General features: G+C 56.8%; 6 protein-coding genes across 6 annotated transcripts; 2 read left to right on the top strand and 4 right to left on the bottom strand.

Annotated features, from left to right (window-relative positions):
• Positions 1 to 13: 13 nt before the first annotated feature.
• K452DRAFT_21253 (uncharacterized protein) lies at positions 14 to 1,240 on the top strand. The gene has a single exon (XM_033536193.1). It carries the CDS (start codon positions 279 to 281, stop codon positions 930 to 932), a length of 654 nt encoding a protein of 217 aa, XP_033398308.1. The 5' UTR covers positions 14 to 278; the 3' UTR covers positions 933 to 1,240.
• Positions 1,241 to 4,468: 3,228 nt separating this feature from the next.
• Positions 4,469 to 6,244, bottom strand: K452DRAFT_270370 (uncharacterized protein; the record flags this gene model as incomplete). Its single annotated transcript, XM_033538982.1, has 4 exons — positions 5,552 to 6,244; positions 5,333 to 5,498; positions 4,850 to 5,270; positions 4,469 to 4,563 (listed from the first exon to the last, which is right to left on the bottom strand). The coding sequence occupies exons 1-4, from the start codon at positions 5,962 to 5,964 to the stop codon at positions 4,469 to 4,471; spliced, it is 1,095 nt and encodes a 364-aa protein (XP_033398307.1). The 5' UTR covers positions 5,965 to 6,244.
• A 131-nt stretch (positions 6,245 to 6,375) lies between these two features.
• K452DRAFT_249421 (uncharacterized protein) lies at positions 6,376 to 7,817 on the bottom strand. Its single transcript, XM_033538137.1, has 2 exons — positions 7,151 to 7,817; positions 6,376 to 7,089 (listed from the first exon to the last, which is right to left on the bottom strand). The coding sequence occupies exons 1-2, from the start codon at positions 7,614 to 7,616 to the stop codon at positions 6,638 to 6,640; spliced, it is 918 nt and encodes a 305-aa protein (XP_033398306.1). The 5' UTR covers positions 7,617 to 7,817; the 3' UTR covers positions 6,376 to 6,637.
• A 349-nt stretch (positions 7,818 to 8,166) lies between these two features.
• On the top strand, positions 8,167 to 9,724 carry K452DRAFT_226630 (uncharacterized protein; the record flags this gene model as incomplete). The annotated part of the gene is made up of 2 exons (XM_033536841.1): positions 8,167 to 9,334; positions 9,495 to 9,724. The coding sequence occupies 2 exons, from the start codon at positions 8,167 to 8,169 to the stop codon at positions 9,722 to 9,724; spliced, it is 1,398 nt and encodes a 465-aa protein (XP_033398305.1).
• A 1,154-nt stretch (positions 9,725 to 10,878) lies between these two features.
• On the bottom strand, positions 10,879 to 12,938 carry K452DRAFT_287011 (uncharacterized protein). Its single transcript, XM_033540404.1, has one exon. It carries the CDS (start codon positions 12,717 to 12,719, stop codon positions 11,163 to 11,165), a length of 1,557 nt encoding a protein of 518 aa, XP_033398304.1. The 5' UTR covers positions 12,720 to 12,938; the 3' UTR covers positions 10,879 to 11,162.
• Positions 12,939 to 13,126: 188 nt separating this feature from the next.
• On the bottom strand, positions 13,127 to 15,307 carry K452DRAFT_358335 (glycosyltransferase family 59 protein). The gene is made up of 5 exons (XM_033546185.1): positions 15,158 to 15,307; positions 15,008 to 15,096; positions 14,376 to 14,956; positions 14,181 to 14,318; positions 13,127 to 14,126 (listed from the first exon to the last, which is right to left on the bottom strand). The coding sequence occupies exons 1-5, from the start codon at positions 15,266 to 15,268 to the stop codon at positions 13,198 to 13,200; spliced, it is 1,848 nt and encodes a 615-aa protein (XP_033398303.1). The 5' UTR covers positions 15,269 to 15,307; the 3' UTR covers positions 13,127 to 13,197.
• Positions 15,308 to 15,320: the final 13 nt, after the last annotated feature.

Below are 15,320 nucleotides of genomic sequence, written 5' to 3'. Positions count from 1 at the left end.
CCATCCGCGGCTACGACGACTTTCAGTTTTTATTTGTGGCTTCTGTGCCTTCTGTACTAGATACCTCCAGCGTTAGTCATTTATGCCCCTCGGTTTCCTTTTTTATTCTCTATTTTTTCAGCCACGTTCGCTTTTCTTGATTGTTTTCAATGACGGACGACGGGAAATCTCACGGGACGCGGAAAATGAAGCGCGCCTTCTAGGTATTGTGGGTTTTGTGTTTTTCTGCGTTTTGCGGACTCTGGGTTTCCCACCGCACTTACTACGCGGTTCAAAGGATGGCGTCTCAGCGACACATGGGAAGCGGCGAGAAGCCGACACGGCGTTTTTTCTTTACTTTTTCTCTTTTTTTCTGTCATGGCGGTGGGCGACGGCAGGATCGCGTGCCGCTGCTCTGGGGCTTCCAGCCTACGGGCTTGCTCCTCCTGTTTCTGTCTTTTCTTGTTCTTGGATCACATGTGGTCGACGGCACTAGCGGGCGCATTTGTCTGTTTCTAAAAGCGTGGCGCGGAAGGGATGGGCGCTCTGTTTGTCGCTGCCGCTACTGTCGCCGCCGCCGTTGCTTTCTGCACCTCGTTCCTTCCTTGCCTTCTTCCTTCTCGCCCTCGGGAGCATACCGTTCGGCTGGGTTCTTCATGGTTCTCGCGAGTGACATTGCTGAGGAGGTGGGGTTACGACAAAAAAGACGGGACGGGACGGGACGGAATGGGATGGGACGGGAACATGGCGAGGCAAGCAGGCAGGCAGGCAGGCAGGCAGGCAGGCATGCATGCATGCAAGCGCTGCTGGCTGGCTGGCTGGGAGGGTTTTCGGGTGTAATGAACGGACAAACAAACACGGAAGAAGACACTGGCTGGCTGGCTAGCTGGCAAACAGGCCCCTCGCATCTCCTCGCTGTCTCTCTTCCTCGCGGATGGGACGGCTCGGCATGATGACTTGGGATGAGCTGCCCGCGCGTATACATGCGTCCGTTTGTACGCATGCGCGCTGAATGAATATATTTGTGGTCCATACTGTTCACTGTTGTTGTGGCGGCTGGCTGATTGGCTTGGCTGCTGATTTGGTTGCTTGTGCGATGTGTGATGTGTGATGAGTGATGAGTGAGTGGATGCTTTGAGTGCTGCGTCGGTGGTGGGGTGTGTGATTTGGTGAGCAGGTAGGAGGTAGGGGATCTGCGGTGTAGGAGTGGTAGATGGGTGGGTGCGAGAGGGAGAGAGGGAGCTAGTACGTGAGTCGGTAGGTCGTGAGTGCTTCCTCTCGAAAGGAAAGCAAGAAAGGCAGGGACCGCGAGACACTGGGGTTCTTCCTTCCACATCCGTTCATCCATTCATCCATTCATCCATCCATCCATCCATTTATCATTGGATTTACCATCCCACCCCTCTCCCTAGACCATTTCTCGTCTGGGTAGGCCGACTTGCCTGCCTTCTCGTCTGCCTGCGAGTCTGCGAGTCGGCCTGTCTGTCGGGTCCTTGGTTCCTGCGCTTCTAATTATGTGCTTAGGTCTTGAGTCCAGGGCGCTGATGCTACTGCTACGTACGACTGCTACCGTCACCGCTACCGCCGCCGCTGTTACTGGGCCGGTGTTGCTTATTGCTGGTGCTGCTGCTGCGCTGATGTGGTTGCACTGCCGTGACATGGTGTGGTATGGTATGGCATGATATAGGATACTGTTATTCATGGTCTCTATGCTAGCTGGCTAGACGGGTAATTCTACGGTGATTGGCATCGTACGTTGATTTAGGTTGGGCTGATTAGGTCGCTTCGGTGGGAGGTGAGGCCTGGAAGTGAATAGTGGGGTGGGGGAGTGGTTGTGGATGTGTATAGTGAAGACTGCAGGTTTTGTTTGTGTGGTCGAGTCCGATGTCGAGTGAAATATGGTGGAAAGGACTCTTCTCGTCTGCTGGTTTTGGTTTGTGCTGTAAGATAGCTTGTTTGTCTCGTTCTATTTTGCTTATCCTTCCTATCTTTTTATATATCAATAACAACTATGTTCAAAACTTTCCTATACCTTCTAGATGTTAAGTAAAGTCTGCTATACCCACCGAATACTCCTAGGGTAGCTATAATAAGCTATAACGCTACAGTCAGCTGCCGTCAGGAACTCATATAAAAGTAGTTATAAAGACATAAGTACATAGATATCCGAGAAACAAGGGTATACTATATAGATATAAAATTTAAAACATAGAAGTGTACGAGGGTATCCCACAGGACGCAAAGGTAAGAATAAACAAGAACTCGAGGGTGTTCTTCAAGGGTACGAAAGCACGAAGGTGACAGGGTAAGGAGCCCGTATAGATATAGGTATATAGGTGGAAGTCGCAGGAAGGCACAAACATGTTTAAAAGAGTAGGCAAGTTATTCGGAGCCTACCCTGAACGCCGCCCCCAAAACCAACAAAAAAAACATAACAAAAAACAGAACCAGCAGACCCAAGTCCACACCGCATTACTCCGCAAGTCTACACAGACACACACATACTTCACCACGCGCCCACCCACTCAATAGTCGGTCGATATGGACAAAAAAAAAAAAAACAAAACAAAAAACAGAACCAGCAGACCCAAGTCCACACCGCATTACTCCGCAAGTCTACACAGACACACACATACTTCACCACGCGCCCACCCACTCAATAGTCGGTCGATATGGACACGAGGACTAGAAGCCAAAGACAAGCAAGCAAGCAAATGCCAAGTCCCAGCTCTTAACCCAAGACCAAACACAACCACCTACCTCACCAATAAAACAGCAATATCACACGACCATCAACACCGATAGTTAACACCAATAACCACAACACCGCCGCTACCACGCTCACTGCGCCACACCTGCCTCACCTCTCCAAGTATCCACTACTCTCAAACAACAAGCCACCTCGCTTCAGCCCAACTCAGCCCAGCACAGCACAGCACAGCACAGCCCAGCCCAGTCCAGTCCAGTCCAGTCCAGCCGCAACCCCGCCACCCACCCTGCCTATACAACACCCAAGCAGGGCACCGCGCCCAACACCTACCCAAACAAGCAACTGCAAACAAGCCAGCAAGCAAGCAAGCAAGCTAGCAAGCAGCCACGCGGTCTCAGCGTCAGCCAGCCAGCCAGCCAGCTTACTTACCCACCGCGTACTACGCACAACAACCAAGCCAAGTCAAGCTAAACCAAGCCACATCCACATCCACATCCACATCCACATCACTGGACACGAGTATCGTACGCAGCACGCAGCACGCAGCCCACAGCAAAGTGGGGCACCTCGCAAGCCCACAAAATGTGGGGAAGCCCCGGCCTCGCGAGTCGCGGCTTCAATTTGTCCGTTGGCTGCTTCGGGCCAGTGGGGCGGGTAGGTCGGCGTCGCGGTCAGCTACGTACCTGCTACCCGTCTTTGCCGTAGGTACTACGTAGGTACGTAGCCTACACCACTCTACCTTACGTACCTACCTAGACACGCCAACGCCAGAGCCCAGAGCCAGAGCCAGTCTATAAGTGCAGGAGCCCGACAAGGCGACGAGGTTCTGATTAGTTATGTAATAGTCCTGCCTGACTCAACAGCCTCTCACCGCGCAAAAGCGCCATAGGCGCGGCGCAAGCCGATGCTGCCGTGTGGGGAGCGCAAGAGTCAAGGACACCCCGGGCGCAGCCGAGCGGGCAGCGGTGGGCCGGCTTCTGCAGAGCAGACGCAGGGTCCTGTCGCAGCGGGGCGGTGTTGGGATGTGGGTGTGGGAAGTGGGGACGTAGCTGAGTACTCTACAATAGGTAGGCCGGACGATGGATCGGTCGAGGAATGCGTAAGCATGCCAGAATCCGAGGATAATGAATCAATGCCGTTATGTGGTGCGTAGGCGGAGAAGCGCGAAGCATCTATCTCGTCCGTTTGTCCGTCCGTTTCATCGTGCCATTCATCCTTCCTTGGGGTCCGAGCGGCTGACGCGGAGCAAGTGCCCTGGTGATAGAGGGGAAGATGGAAGGGTTGCCTGACTACCTACTACCTAGGTATACTGTATCTTCCATTAGTATCGCTACGCAAAGGTCAGAGAGGCAGCAAAGCCAGGCTCAGATTCCCGTTCCCGTTCCCGCCCGAACGACCCGCGCAAGTCATGGTGGCCGCTTCGTGTCGTGGCTCGTCCGAGCGTAACCTTCGGTGATGTGTACTGAGTAAGCTGCAACCCTAGTGTCGAGTGCTTCGCAAGCATCAATAACCTCGTCGTTTTCGACCACCCAGCTACTCGATGCGTCCAGCATCCCACCTAAAAAAAAACACAGTCCTTCAAGGCAAAGCTTTGCCTCTCCATCAGGCAGATGCACGCGTTAGTTACCCGATACCGGCGCACTCGCGTCGTGCGCTATCCTGGATGCGGGCATTTTCGTGTTCCGAAGCGGTGCGGTGCAGCCTAAACGGTTGGCCACGCTGGCCGTTGGGATCAGCGCCTGCCAACGCCGAGTCTTGAGGCGCAGCAACAGGGCACGCTCAAAACTCACGACCAAAGTCGCGCCATTCGTGACCGATGAGGCCGTCGCGGGCTTGCTGTCGCACCCAGAAGTCGTGGTAACTCGAGTAATCTGCTCACGCGCAATGTCAGCATCAGCCCACTGCTGCGCATATCATGTTCAATAGTGTACAGTCAAACCCGGTTACAACGGTTTGGCTGGTTAACAGTTTCCGACTGCTGAGACTAGCGTTGACTGTTTACAACGTTCCCCTCGTTATAGCGGCAAAGGTATGCGAAAGGCTACGCAAACCGTTGCCGAATACCGATGGACGCCTCATCAAGAGTCGGAATTCGTTGACCGGCTCAAACGTTGTAACAAAGTTTGTTTGTATGCGTTTTACGAAGAGGAGCACACATACCGCGCTCGCCTGAGATACCCAGTTCGTTTGCGACGTTGACGTAGCCTTCTGCGTTGACTGTGCCGCCTGTCTTTGCGATCTTCTTAAGCGATGCCTCGTCGCCGGCCCAAGGCGTGCGGCAGAACGGGCACGTCACCGGGCCCGAGCCTTTCTTTGTGGCGGCCCATTGCTCGAAGCAGTGCTCGTGCACATTGTTACCACAGGCGGCCTTGCAGTACACAATCTTTTCCTTCGAGGGCTCAAACTCCATGCAGCAGATGGGGCAGTCGTCCTCGATGGGTTTGCGGTTGCCGTCATTGTTGCCGTCTCCGGAATCGGACGGAATGGGCGGTGCTTTAGAGAAGATATCGCGAAGCTCGGAGCGCAGGAATGAGAGCTGATACTGCAGGTTTTCCGGGGCCTTAAGGACGCGGATGAGGACCTGGCGGATCGTTGGCACACTGACGGAACTTTCTAATTCGACCAAGAGCAATGGGTACTTACGTAGACAATGTGCTTGCATTGGTTGCCTTTCTTTGCGTGTGGGCAAGTGCAGTTAGGAGCTTGGTCAATGTTCACGGTGTAAATGTTACCGGTCGTGCCTGCGATCTCGATAGATTCTTCAGGGCAATCATCCGTGCCTCCACGAGTGCGATCAATGACGAACATCCTATCGATACGCGTGAGCATGCACACCATGGTGATGCGGGCTTCAGCGCTCACCTTTGGGTCAATGCTCTGTCCTTGATCTCAATGAATGAAATCGGAGGATTGGAGCGGAACTTCCGCAGACGCTTTTCTTCATTGGACTTGTTTTTGGCCTTGTTCGACTTCTTCGCGGGCGCATCGACATGGTCGCTCTGCTTTCCCTTTCCCTTCTTGGCCTTGGCGGTGGCTTTGGTCGCAGGCTGCTGTGCCGAAGCCGGCTTGGCTCTGCCTTTGCTGGCTCTCTTCTTTGCGGGTTGAGACAAGACGTCTGGCTGGTCGTCATCGGCGTCATCCAGAAGGATCGGCTGGTCTTGGGTACCTTGAAGCTTGGACGCAGCATCGTCAGTGACGACCGGGCGAGTGGCGCTGCGGTCGTTGAGCTTGCGCTTGCGCCCAGCCACCGGCACAGGGTCCTGGTCTACCGCCATTTCAGCCACAGAGGTGTTTTGACTCTTTGGAGACGGGTGACTTCAGACGATTGCGCGTCTTTTCTGGAAGCCTGCACGCCGGGCGTGAAGTGGCGAGCGGTGGAGGCAGTTTGGGTGGAGACCGGTCTGGGGTTGGCGCAGCAGCGCGCGCTTTGACGTCAGGTGTAAATGCGGCGTCCGCAACTCAGCGCGCCCTCACGTGCCAGGCCCGAGAAGGCCGAAGGAAAATCGAGTTCCCAAAGGTCCCTGGCGCGTCCAAATGAGGGGCCTCCTGAACGCCTGATCATCGCATGGGCGCTCATCTCTCGCCGACTGCGCCTCGTCGCAAGAATAAATGCTGCCGGACCACCGGCCCAAGCGACGCTCCCTGATCGGCCACGGTCAATCTTAAGTGGACACCTGATCGACATTGCCCTCGCAAAGTTGGAACTCATGTGTATTATCTCTTACTGGGGGCGCTATCTACGCAAGGAAAACGATGACTCGAAGAGTCTCTAGTAGATCCCAAAACCCGCCCGCTAAGAACGCTAACGCTGACCGACCCACGCCATTCGCAAACTGGAAACTTGTTTTTCGCCGAACAAGGAACTAGGAGTAGAAACCAGGAACCGCGGACCCTTTTGGTGCTGTTGTTGTACAATATGGAAAATCGTTGCCTCGTAATGCTCGCTCCTCACGGCGTGCCCTTCTCCATGTCCGTCATGGTATACGCCTTCTTGCTGCCCGTCTTCTTGCCTCTCCGGACGTCCCGGCGGCTGGCGCAGCAGCAGCACAGGCCTGTCTGCACCAGTGTCGCCAGGATTGCTGCGACGCTGGCGATCCACATGAAAGCGAACATCCGCTTGCCGATTTCCGCTCCAAGGTTCAGCTCCGAAATGGAGCCCAGGGCGTTCTTGAAAATAATAAACATGGCCGACGCGAGAACCGTGGCCACGGTGATGAAGAGGGCGGTAACAAAGGAAAAAATGGCAATGGGCAGCGTCGCCCACCTCGTGTAGACTGAAAGGGGAGTGATGAAGATCATGACACACGCCATGCAAGCGCCGGTCAAGAACAGGCCGAACATCCAGTGCGAGACGGTCTCGACAATGTCCAGATACTTGAGAGCATCTTCGGGAATGGCGACTGGGAGGGAGTGTTAGTGGGTTTGCACCTCCACAAGGGCAAGGGAGCTATGGCCACTTACTGGTTGCACCTGCAAGCAGTTCGTTGAGCAGAATCTCGACGGGATTGAACCAGTACAAGGCCTTGGGCTTGGAGCAGTGGGTGATGCCGGCGCCGTTGTAGCCTTCGCAGAAATTCCAGAGGCCGACCTGGTAGAAGTCGTGCAGGCCCAGGGTCTGGGCTATCGAGTTGAGGAGGACGGCATCCGGGTAGGACGTGGGCACAATGTTGCTCAGGTCGAGCTTGATGAAGTAGGTGTCGCGTGCGACGTCTTTGTTGAAGGTGTTGCCGACCTCGACGAGGATAAGGAAAATGACAGATAGCAGGAAGAAGAAGGAGGTGCCTAGGGCGAAGATCTTGCGGGTGCGGGTGGCACGGCGGAGCTGTTTCTGCGACAGAGAACGCTGCAGGCCGGGACCGGGCAAGGGAGCGTTCGGCTCAGTGAGGGTCCTGGCCGTGTCGGTAGAGCGATGGGGGGACTCAGGCATGGTGGTGCCTGACGGTGTCGTGGTTGCAGGTGACGGGCAGAGCGAGCGAGCGGAATGTTTCTGCAAATAAGCTCAGCGGCAGCAAGTGGACGGGCTGCGACCGGGGGCAGTCTGGAGGCGGGAAAGGGCCGACATTATGAGAGGTGTTCGGGCAGCAGTGATCTCACGGTGGTTGAAACGCGTCAGGACTGTGCTGCGGCCAGACAGCCGGTTGATGCAAGAGGCGAAAAAGCGGGTCGGCTCTTCCGAGAAGAAGGCGTGGGCGCTGATCGTGCCGCGGCGGATCTCCCAGCCCACGCAGCCGCAGCGGCCGAGACCTGACCAGGGGCCAAGCGCCTGTCGTGGCAGGCCTAAGGGAATCCTGCCGCGCCTCCATCACTTTTCGTATCCAAGTTGCTAATTTGGACGCTCCAAACGTCATCTTAACTCTCCCCCAGCCACTCTTAGTGTCCCGTCTTTGTGGTCTTACTCTTGTCCCTTCCACTCATCCCTTCTCTTACCCCGACCTCTCCGCCTTCCTCCACCACCCCCCATACTGCTGACACCAACCATGCGTCTCGTCTCTCTCTGGCTGGCCAGCCTGGCAGCGGCCGCCGTGTCCGCCTCTGAGCTGAAAGCCGTCACGCTGCAGGGCACCATTACAAAGACCGATGCCTCTGCCTCCGTTCCCACCGGCTCCTACATCTCCTACGACTCCACCATCATGGTCAGCGAAACGGGAGATCGCCAGCAGGCTTCGCATACCGGCACCGCTGCCCTCTCCCCGTCCGACTCGGCAGATGCCAACAGCACCGAGCACACCGTCACCCGCACCCGCCTGGAAACCACCGTCGTCTTCCTCACCGGCGGCGCCAAGTCGACCAAGGTCCACACCGGCACCGTAACCATGACGCAGAACGGCACCATGAACGCCACGTCCACCAGCTCTTCTTCGGCTGAGTTGCCCACCAATACCCAGGCTTGCAACGGCTACCCGGAGTTCTGCAGCAGGAAGTACTCGAACATCACCGAGGTGTGCGCTCACAACTCGCCCTTTGTCAAAGCCAACAGCGCTGCTGCCAACCAGGCCTTTGGCGTGACCACTCAGCTCAACGATGGCATCCGGATGCTGCAAGCCCAGACGCATTTCAACGCCACTACCAAGGAGTTCAACTTGTGTCACACAAATTGCGAACTGCTGAATGCCGGTACCCTTGTGGATTACCTGACCACCGTGAGAGAATGGGTTGCGGCCCACCCTTACGACGTTGTGACCGTTTTGCTGGAAAATGCCGGATATGTCGGCGTGGAAAACTACACTGCCCCCATTGAGGATTCCGGACTGAAGCAGTACCTTTACGAGCCGCCCAAGATCCCCATGGGCCTGGACGACTGGCCGACGTTGACCGACATGATTCTCGCGACCAAGCGCGTTGTGCTCTTCTTGGACTACCAGGCCAACCAGACGGCCGTGCCGTACATTCTGGACCAGTTCAGTCAGATGTGGGAGTCTCCTTTCGACCCGACGGACCGCACCTTCCCCTGCACCGTCCAGCGCCCGCCAAACCTCGCCGTGCCCGACGCCAAGGCTCGCATGTACATGATTAACCACAACCTGAACGCCCAGATTTCCGTTCTTGGCACCGACCTGCTCGTGCCGAACACCGTGGACCTGGAAGTGACCAATTCGAACAAGACGGAAAACGGCTCCCTGGAGCTGTCGGCCGAACAATGCACCGGTGAGTAATATCCCCAACCCTTAACCCCAATCCTTTAACCACAATCCTTCGAACTTTGGAACCAATCAATCCAACCCCGCACCCCTGCACACTGAGCTGCGCCGCCTCCTCCTCTCCACCTGAAACGAAACGCGACGACAACCCATCTGACACGTTACAGAAATGTGGGGCCGTCCACCCAACCGCCTTAACGTCGACTACTACAACTACGGCAACTTCAACGGTAGCGTCTTCGCCGTCGCCGCCAAGTACAACAACGTCACCTACAACGACCAGTGCTGCGGCAGCACCTCGACGTCCGGCGCGGCGGGGCTTGGCGGCGATTCGGCCGCGCACTCGTTCATCGCGGCGGCGCTGTCGATCCTACTCGTCGCATTCGCGATGCTGTGAGAAGCGAAACCGTGGCACCATCCATCAATTCCATTCCGATCGGCGCGGCCCTCATTTCCCTTTTACTATGGTGTATTTTTGTTTTTCACCGGTTTAACCGAGCACACGCGTATTTTCCGTATCGCAACAACAACCCTTTTATCTTTGACGGCAGTAACGAAGCAACGGTCCTTGCATAGGCGACGGCGTTCCTTGGGTGGAAATCAGTCATTTACTATTTCCGGACGGACAGGCAGAAAGCAGGGAGCAGTGCACAGAAAAAAAAAAGGTGGTACAGAGACGTTCGCAAGAAAGAGAAAGGGAGAGTGTGTGTGAGAAAGAGCAAGAACAGCAAGCGCGCAAGCGCGGAATAGACTCTCAGGCGCGAGCAACACTAGTCCGGTCTAGAAGGCTCTCGATCGTATCCGCTTTCGCGATGGTCCCGGCAGCAGGCATCTAGCCCCAGCCCCAGCCACAGACACTGCTGTAGCGCTTGAGCAGATTTCCGACCCTATCTTCCGCGCTCCGCAGCGCACAGTGCAGCAGCAGTAGTAGTAGTACATGCAAATCTAATATCATCCATCCATCTTATCAAACACCCACCAACCGTGACTCGCGCACCTTCCTCCCGTCACAGATAGGCAACACGGCCGCATATCAAAAACCGTCCCTGACACGCTCTACTTCGTCTACCCCGCCCAGCACGGCACGCACACGCTACCCCATCAGGCAGGCGTGGCAGGCAAGACCCCAGCGCAGCAGTATCCGTACCGTAGCACGCACCCTGGCACACCCAAGCCGCGGCGTATTGCGCACCAGACAGATAAACAACACATGTACGCACGCAGTAATATAACTAACGGCAGGGCGGCGCTGCGGCCGTTATCGTTATATTAACTAGGCCACGCGATGGATACAATATATATCCAAAGTACGGGGGCTCGGAGATTGGCGAGCCCGTAATCTACCGTAGGCGCAATATACGCGACGCGAGTCCTCCGCATTCGTAATGCAAATCTCTTGCCCCCCCCCCCCCCCCCCCCCCCCCCCCCCCCCCCCCCCCCGGTGGAGGGACGGAGCGAGGCTGTGTGTGTGCCTTGTGCCGTGTGCGTGCGTGCGTTTTTTCGTGCGCTGTGTCTGTCGGGTGCGTGAGTGTGCGTTGCTTCTGGGAGCCTTCTTTCTGCCTTCTTTCTGCCTTCCTTCCGCCTTCCTTCCTTCCTTTAAATGGGACGGGACGGGGGCGTTGCAGTTGCACGGGCTGCGCGCATGTCGCTGTGGTGTTGCTGATGAGGATAGCCGGCACTGCGCTGCACAGCCTCGGTGGCCGCTGTCGCTCTTTCCCCTCCAATGCAATCCAGTCCCGAGTGTAGCTTCCGAGAGTCGCGTCGCGTCGCGATCTTCGCCACAGCAGCAACGCTCACCCCTCACCCAGCACTAAGTAGCTACCTGGGGTACGCACTCACGCCCCCTTCTTCCCCTTCCGCCCCTTCTGCGCCTTCTTCGCCTTCGTCGCCTTCCCAACCACAGCCACAGCCACAGCCACAGCCTCAGCCTCCCCCTCCATCGCAGCCTCACCCGCAGCCTCACCCGCACCCGCACCCCCCGACACCCCCTCCGCCAGATCCCTCAGCTCTCCCTCCCCCAGCCCAACCATCCCCCGCCGATTCGCCTCCCACCGCGCCCACGCCGCCGCCTGCAGCAAGCAGTCGGCCAGATCGTCCAGCTTGGCCGCGTCCCTGTCGGCCGCGAGCGTGGGCGCTAGCTGCGTAGACGCTGAGGCTGACGCCGGGCGTCTGCGCGAGGAGGCTTGCTTGCGCGCAAAGGCTGCGCGCATGGCTGCCGCTTGGTGCGTAAATGCGAGGGTGAGGCCGGCGTCGGGGAAGGGGGCTGAGGCTGGGGGCGCTGCTGTTTCTGGTGGGGTTTGGGTGGTTGTTTGAGAGAGTAGTGCTGTGGGTGAGCTGAGGGTTTGCAGCCAGTGCGCTACGAGGGCGATTTTGTCCCGTTTTTCTATCTTGCCGCCTTTGGCTTTAGCGGCTCTCTTCTTCCGAGGGGTGGGCTCTGCGGGCTCCTCGTCGTCGTTGTTGTCGTTTTCGTTGACTTCTTCTTCCTCTTCCGGGTCGCTGGAGCGGGTGCGCCGCGGACGCGTCGTTGCGGCGTGTTGGCCTGCGGGCGTGTCCATCCAAAAGGTGCCGACGCGGGAGGGGCTGACGGCGAAGACGGCGGGGAAGGCCTGCTCGTGCTGCTGCCCTTGTTCGTGCTCCGCGGCCACCGCATCCTTCTTCTTGCGCCCACGCCGCGGCTTGCCTGCCTCGCTTTCTGCGCTGCCTCCCTCTCCCCCTGCTGCTGTCGGTGCTGCTGCCGCTGCTGCTGTAGTTTTCGCGGCAGCTTTCGCAGCTCTCGCCTGCTCCCGCCGCAGCGTCTCCAGCACCGCCCACAGCATGCCCTCGAGCATATTAACGCGATACGTCCACTCCTGAATCGCAGCCGAGTTCTGGCTGCGATAGCGCTGCTGCTCGATGAGAATAGTAGCGGGCTTATAGGGCAGCAGCAGCTGCGTCAGCACCGCATACGCCATGCCCGCCATCTTGGACGGGACGAACGCGTCCGCGCCCTCGGCGGCCGGGAGCGGACTCGCTGCCGCGGTGGTGGTGGGGTCGGATGTCTGCGCTGTGTCGAGCACGGCTATGCGCTTCCATGCTACAACTTCGATGCGTACGTCGTCTGCGCCTGCTCCTGCACCTCCTCCATTTCCTGCTCCCTTTCTGGACCCTGCTCCTTTCCCGGACCCACCCCCAACCTCGACGTCGCACACGCAAAACGCCATATTCTTGATGCCCATGTCGACGCTGAGCACGCGCGTGCTGCCGTCGCGCAGGCGGCGCGCCGCGAGCTCGTGCTGCAGGCGCGCCGCGAGCGCGGGTTTGGTGCCCGACACGGTGCCGCCGACGCGCGTGAGGAGCGTTTTCAGGTGCGCGAGGGTGATGGCGCGGGAGGGTTTGGCTTTGGGGGCGGGCATTGTGCTGGTGTATGAGGGAGGTGGATGAGGAAAAGGTTGTGTATGTGTGTGCTGCTGGTTGAAGTGGATGGAGGGGTGCGCTAGCTAACTAGGTATGTAATGTTGTGTGCGTTGAAGGATTGAAGATGTCTTTTCGTGCGCGATGAAAATATAAGCTTTTGTTTTTGCGGGGAAATAGCAATTGGATGACTTTTAAACTGGAGAAAGAGATAAGGAAATGGATAAATTCATAGAAAGCTCAGATGTGCTGAAAGTAAACACGACGTCGACGGGGTGGCGGTTTTTTGACGCGCGCAGTCAGAATAAAAGCGGAAGCGCGGTCAAATTATAAGAGAAAACGCGAAATCACGTGCCGCTGCAACCCCTTAGCAAACATTGCTAAATTCAATCAAAACTTGTAGATTTAGAGTCCTGGGCTGATATATCTGCGTATGTTTTGAGAATTTGATCAGACGGTTGGCATATCGTGATGCCCCAACTACCACAGAAACCTCTGCACCATCCCCGGCTCCTGCGGCCATTCATAGCCCCAGTTCAAGAAGATGTATCCTGTCACCACGTTTACGACCAGGAACCAGGCCGTCTCTAGCCACAGGAACTTGTTGTGCTTCCCCCTTGAAGCTGGCGCTGCCTGTGCACTGCTTGGACCGCTCGCACCGCTCTTCGCCTCCTCCTTCTCCTTGACTGCGGTCGAGCTGCTGGACATGACCTCGTCGTCCGAGCTATAGATCGGGACGTGCAGCCGCCACATGATCCACGGGATAATGAAGTACCGCGGCTCCACCAGCGGCGCAGTGATGAGGTTCAGCGTCGTGGTGGCCAACCAGACGAGGACGAAGCTGGCTTGGCAGCCCTCCTCGACCATGCCTCCCTGACTGTTGGCTTGCTCAGCCTGCTCATCTTTCGCTTCCGCCTTCGCTTCCGTCTTGTCCTCGGCCTTCTCTTCCGGCTCTTCCTTCTTCTCCTCTTCCTCCTTTGCAACGATAATTCTTTCCGCAATCGTCAGCCTGGCTGACCCAAGCGCTTGGATTACGGCCCAGGCGCAGAGGACGTAGACTGGCACGGCCAGGTACTTGGTCGCAGGGTGGCGGCGCAGGATGCGGAAGACGTAGAAGACGTAGTGCCGGTTGTCGGCGAGCGTGAAGGAGTGCACGATGGTGTTGAAGCGGACCGCCGCGGCGAATGCGGCTGCCCAGAAAGCTAGGACTGCCACTCGGGGGAGCAGGTCGCGCTGGCCTAGCTTTACATATGGCTTGAGCTGTGTGGGTACGGCGCGCTGCGGCAGCAGAGAGATCATGCTGCTGAGGAGACCCGGTAGGAGGATGGGGAAGGAGAAGAATGCTATGTATGGCCAGATGTACAGCATCTGAGGCGTGTGGATAGTCGCGATGTGGTTTGATTTGTCGCCTGTTTGTCGTCAATATGTTGTTCAACCACTTCAATAAAGTGATTGGGATATACCTAGGACCACTCCTCCGTTCCAGGCAACAAAGGCTCCGAACAGCCCTATCAAACCGCCATACGGTGCAACCGCCGTTATGACCTTAACGGGATATCTAAGCGCCGCAATGGCAAGGGAAATGATCGTTTTGATATAGTCTATCGCCATCAGTCACCAGCCCATCCCACTCATCAAAGACATGACATAAAACTCACCATCAAGGCCAGCATATCTCACCGGCTTGTCGTACACCGTCATATTCATCAAGCTGGCCCGCAGCACATCGCTGACTGTGAGGTGAGCCGCATCGTCCGAAGGCTGGGGGGCAGTCTTCCTCAAGGCCTGGACGACCGCCAGCCCAGCCGGGAAAACAGCGACCCAGAAGATGTTCGTCTGGCGGAAGAACAGCGCTACCACACCCAGCAGCACCGTCATGGCAGCAGAGTAGAGGCGGGATGCGCCTTTGCGCTGTGCTCGCAGGGCATACAGATAGGTCAGAAGAACAAACAGGGTGGAAGGGACGTCAGTGTAGTACAATCCAAAGAAGAAGAAAAGAGGCGGGAAGAGGCAGATGTTGAGAGCAGTGTGGACGGCATTGGTAAACAGAGGCGTCTTGTCATCGCTGGAGGACAAGGCCGCCTGAACGGATCTTCCAGGTTTGAGCAGGCCGTATAATCTCGTTAGGATTGAGAACGAGGCCTGAGCGATGAAGAGAGCTAGAGAGCAGTTGAGAGCTCGAAGAATGAAGATATCGCAGCGACCCGAGATGCGGTAGACGATGTATGAAAGGAGGTATCTTAGACACGTCAACACATGAAGCCACACAACTCTGGACTAGAGAACGTACAGGCCCGGAGGCGTTGTGATCTTGGGGTCCCAGACATGAAAATCTCCCGCGCAGTAAACCTGGGCCTGGCGGACATGGAACACCTCGTCCTGGAATTGTGATTAGAAACAAAACTCCCACTAACTGAAAGCTTCATAAGACAGCACTTACAAGATACGGTTCGGGGACCTTGTCGGAAACCCTCGACAGCCATTCCCAGGAAGGTATCAAGAGCAGCACAAAAGCCAGCGCCAGGATCCTAAACCCAGCAGATGGATCCATGACCTCGATCGCGCACTCAAGGAAAAAAGAAGAATCTCCAAACCGACAAGAG

Source organism: Aplosporella prunicola (assembly GCF_010093885.1).
Source record: "Aplosporella prunicola CBS 121167 unplaced genomic scaffold K452scaffold_11, whole genome shotgun sequence".
NCBI classification, from domain to species: domain Eukaryota; kingdom Fungi; phylum Ascomycota; class Dothideomycetes; order Botryosphaeriales; family Aplosporellaceae; genus Aplosporella; species Aplosporella prunicola.
The sequence above is the reverse complement of the archived record's forward strand: the minus strand, read 5'-3'. Positions and strand labels throughout refer to the sequence as shown.